At 37.1% G+C, this 4,528-nt stretch overlaps 1 protein-coding gene across 1 annotated transcript; it reads left to right on the plus strand.

Annotated features, from left to right (window-relative positions):
- The first annotated feature begins 609 nt into the window (after nt 1–609).
- LOC139842614 (receptor-like protein 6) lies at nt 610–3,432 on the plus strand. Its single transcript, XM_071832737.1, has one exon. It carries the CDS (start codon nt 610–612, stop codon nt 3,430–3,432), a length of 2,823 nt encoding a protein of 940 aa, XP_071688838.1.
- The last annotated feature ends 1,096 nt before the right edge of the window (nt 3,433–4,528 follow it).

Genomic DNA, 4,528 nt, shown 5'->3' on the forward strand with positions numbered 1-4,528 from the left:
AAACAGAAAAAGCACAAATTACCGTCCTAAAAAATGCTTGAAATTGGCTTGGGGCATTACACTAGCACATTGGTGCTAGCAAAGAAGGTTGCTAGTAGTGGTGCCAAAAATTGGCTTTGGCTTTGGCGCTAGATTAGCGTTAGCGATACTAGCAGTCTTAGGAGATCAAACAAATCATAATCATTCATTCAACAAAATCTTTTAATATGTTTTAATAGTAATTCAGCTGCAAGTCTGCAACTATGACCCAAAATCAGCGGGATTTAAATAAAGAAAAAGACATACTCCGTATCAAGGAGCCAGCCTATAGTATATAGTATTTGTTTCTTTCCAAAGAAATGTATAGGCTCAAATCTCAAGATTAGACTTGTTTTATGACTATAAAATGAGACATCCATGTTAAAACGCAATTAAATTTTTTAAGAAGTTTGACTTTGACCATTATTAAATTAATGTTTTTCATTAGCCACCACCAAAGTCATATAAGGTTAAGAAAATACATGTTAAGCATACGCATTCACTCCATCTATAAACAACATTGCATAGCTGCACAAAGAATAGAAGTAAATTAAATTCAATCATCTCTTCTTCTTCTTGGCTATTAACTCAATGCCTATAATTTCCTTTGTTTACTTATTAGTCTTCCTGATCACACCCACCGCATCATCATCGTTAATAAGTCATAATGAAGAGTGTTTAGGTTTGTTTCAGTTTAAGCAAACAATGCTTCATCAAAATTACACTACATTTAGCGGTGGCCTTCAAAAGTTAGATTCTTGGAGAAGACCCACAATTAGCAATATGTCAGATCACGTTTCTTCTGATTGTTGTTTGTGGGATGGTGTGGTGTGTAGCAATAATGATCGCCATGTGATCGAGCTTGACTTGAGCGAAAGCTCAATCCGTGGACCCATCAAGTCTAATAGTACTCTGTTTAACCTTCTTTATCTTCAAAAGCTCAACCTCTCGATGAACAATTTTATTGAATCTAAAATCCCACCTGAAATTGCTCGTCTAAAGCAGTTAGAAACCCTCGATCTTTCTGATTCAGGATTCAGTGGCGAAATCCCAAACGAAATCTCACATTTGAACCGACTATCTTTGTTGGATCTGTCATTGAATTCACTAATGCTTCAAACTCCTAGCTTGTTGCAAAACTTGACTAGACTCGACACACTCCATCTCACACAGGTGAACATCAATTCTTCCTTACCGCATTTTTTGGCCAATTTTTCTTCCTTGACTTCAATCAGTTTCCGAGATTGTCATCTTCAAGGTGAATTTCCAGCTGCAATACTTCACTTGCCGAAGCTGAAATATCTTAGCTTAGCAATCAATCCTGACCTCACCGGTTCCTTGCCTGAGTTTCGTAACGACACCTTACTCGAGTATTTAAATCTGGTTACAACAGGCTTTTATGGGAAAATACCAGAATCCATAAGCAACCTAAATCACCTGGTATTCTTCGCGCTTGTTGATTCCTTCTTCTATGGGAGTCTTCCGGGTTCACTCTCAAACTTGACACAACTTGAATTCTTAGGTCTTGGAAATAACAATTTCACAGGCACTATTCCTTCATTGGTACGTCTATCGAAACTCAAGAAATTAGCATTTGGTAACAACGATTTCGACAAGGGGAATGACTACCATTGGATTGGAAAACTGGCAAACCTTGAAGAGCTCTATCTAGATGCTATGAACATATACCAAGAAATCTTACCCTCACTTGCAAACTTAACCAAACTTAGTGCTGTCTCAATGGCAAAAAATAATATATGTGGCCGTATCCCATCTTCATTTATGAACCTCACCCAACTAACAGCAGTCAGTATTTTTGATAATCAATTGCACGGAACCATTTCAAGTGCATTCTCTAACTTCAAACAACTAAACCTCATTGACCTAACAAAAAACAAATTTGAAGGCACGGTGGACCTAGACACATTTTTAGGACTCAACAAACTCGAAGCTTTGAATTTAGGTGGAGTAGAAGTTGTCACCACTGACAACTACACCGATGACACCCTTCCTGAACTCAAGATATTGAAAATGTCATCATGTGACTTGAAGGAAATCCCTGTCTTCCTCCGCTTCCAAAAGAATATATTAGTCTTAGACCTTCGCGACAACAAAATTGCTGGTCTCATACCTGGGTGGATTTTCAGCAACAATCAAGAAACAATGTATTATATTGATCTTTCAAACAATAAGTTGATAGGAGAGATACCGTCATCAATATGTCAAGCAAAATCCCTTCAATATTTGGATCTGGGTTCTAACAGCTTGACTAGAACCCTTCCTACATGTTTAGGCAACTTTAGCAAGTCACTGGGGTACATGGATCTTAAACGAAATAAGTTTCATGGCACAATCCCAAATACCTTTACCCGTGAAAGCCTCTTGAAGACTATCGATTTGAGTGAGAATCGATTTATGGGTCTGTTACCGAAATCATTAGCTAATTGTACTAACTTGGAGGTTCTCAACGTCGGAGATAATTATTTTGATGGCGTCTTCCCGTTTTGGTTAGGAACTCTTACAAAACTTCAAGTGCTTATCATAAGGTCCAATAGATTTTCCGGTTCTATTCAAGATAAATATACTTTTAGGTCAGATTTCCCCAAATTACGTATCTTGGACCTTTCAAATAATGGCTTTAGTGGTCAACTACCTGACAACTACTTCAAGATTTGGCAGGAAATGAAATATGTTAATGTTGTCGGTTCGTCTAGTATGGGATACAAGGATCTCACTGGAGTGTCTTTGACTGTCAACGAAGCAATTGACGCTACATTCTCTCTGTCAATAATAACCAAGGGCGTGAAAATAGAGTACTCAAAGATTTTAAAAATATTTACTGCAATTGACCTCTCTTGTAACAGTTTTGAAGGAGATATCCCACAATCACTCACAGATCTTCATGGCCTTGAGTCACTTAATATTTCCAACAACCACCTTACGGGTTTTGTCTTACCATCATTGGGGAACTTAAAAAAGCTCGAATCTTTAGATCTCTCCCATAACGAGCTTTCGGGAGAAATTCCTCGAGAATTGTTACAACTTGGCTTCCTTGCCATGTTCAATGTGTCTTTCAACCATCTTGAAGGCCGGATACCAACTGGAGAACAATTCAATACATTTGAGAACTATTCTTACGTGGGTAATCTTGAACTGTGCGGACAACCGTTATCCGAGGATTGTCAAGGTTCAACAACATCAACGCTTCCACAAACAATTAATGAGAACGAGTCTCTCTTCCCGGATGACATAATCGATTGGGTTGTCATATTCTCAGGCTTTGTAAATGGGTCGGTAATTGGACTTCTTTTGTGGAAATTTCTATATGCAAGGTATCACGACTGGTTCATTGATCTATTTGGGATGAGGAAAGACACATGGGTAAGGCCGCTACGTAACAAGAGGAGAAACTGAGTCTATTGATTATAAATGTATCAAAGATGAATAGAAGTATTGTATGTACTTCTTTGTAACTTTCATATTAGAATTTTGTGGTATAGTTTTACACAAGTTTCCAGATGATTGATGCCCAACGTTTTAATAATTTTTTTAAAAAGTAAGTTCTTAGACTGAACAATTAAATGTGCTTATATCAAGTTGGTATGCTATATCCCTCATTGTTTGTGTATATTAACAAAATTATGAATCGTATTAATACAAATGTGTAGTGTTTGAAGATAAATAATGTAACTATACAGTTGATGCATATTTGTAATACCTAGTTCTTGTATGTTATGTTTAACTCAGTCATGTAATGATGAACAATACTTTGTATTTGCGACTATTGAATATGTGTTGAATATGTTTAAGTCAATAGTTAATGCAATACATAGTCGACCAAGTGTGTCACTCAGTCCTGGTTAAGTAACACAATCGACCGACTGTGTTCACACAGTCGACCCACTGTGTCTGCTGACAGTATATATACGGGTTAAGACCTCCTTTGTGAGGTTATGCATTCCTTAAACCCTAATCAGTGTTCCAGTCCCAACCGATAATACCCACAGAATAACTTGTTTAGTTGTCGATCTAATCTAGATTCAATCTCTATGTTTGATTCATTCATCCCCGAGACTTAGTTTATTCGATTAACAACTCGTTCTTTAGTATTCAGCCTTTAGATAGAGTTTACAACTATTCTAAGATCCTAGAACAACGTCTAAAAAGTGGTGGAGTCAGAGAATCATTGTCTTGTTAATCGATTTTGTGTCAAAACAAGTGGGTTTTTGGTTTTGTTAAGTTTTTGTTCGAATCTTCTATTTTCTACGTAATAGTAATCGTGTTAAGTGTTTAATCGTGATTCTAGTAAGTTATTTGATAGGTCTAGCGTTTTGGTTTGGTCGATTTAGGCAAAATCATAAGTCTAGATCGATTTCCCATTGAAAACCCTATTTTCGTACCTGCTACTGTCAAGAACACACCCGACCGACTGAGTAGAGTCACCAGACCGTGTAAGTTGAAAAACCTAGCCGTCTGTCTCTTAGTCGACCGTGAGAGTTTTTCTTAGGAT

Source organism: Rutidosis leptorrhynchoides, chromosome 1, assembly GCF_046630445.1.
Source record: "Rutidosis leptorrhynchoides isolate AG116_Rl617_1_P2 chromosome 1, CSIRO_AGI_Rlap_v1, whole genome shotgun sequence".
Taxonomy (NCBI): Eukaryota; Viridiplantae; Streptophyta; class Magnoliopsida; order Asterales; family Asteraceae; genus Rutidosis; species Rutidosis leptorrhynchoides.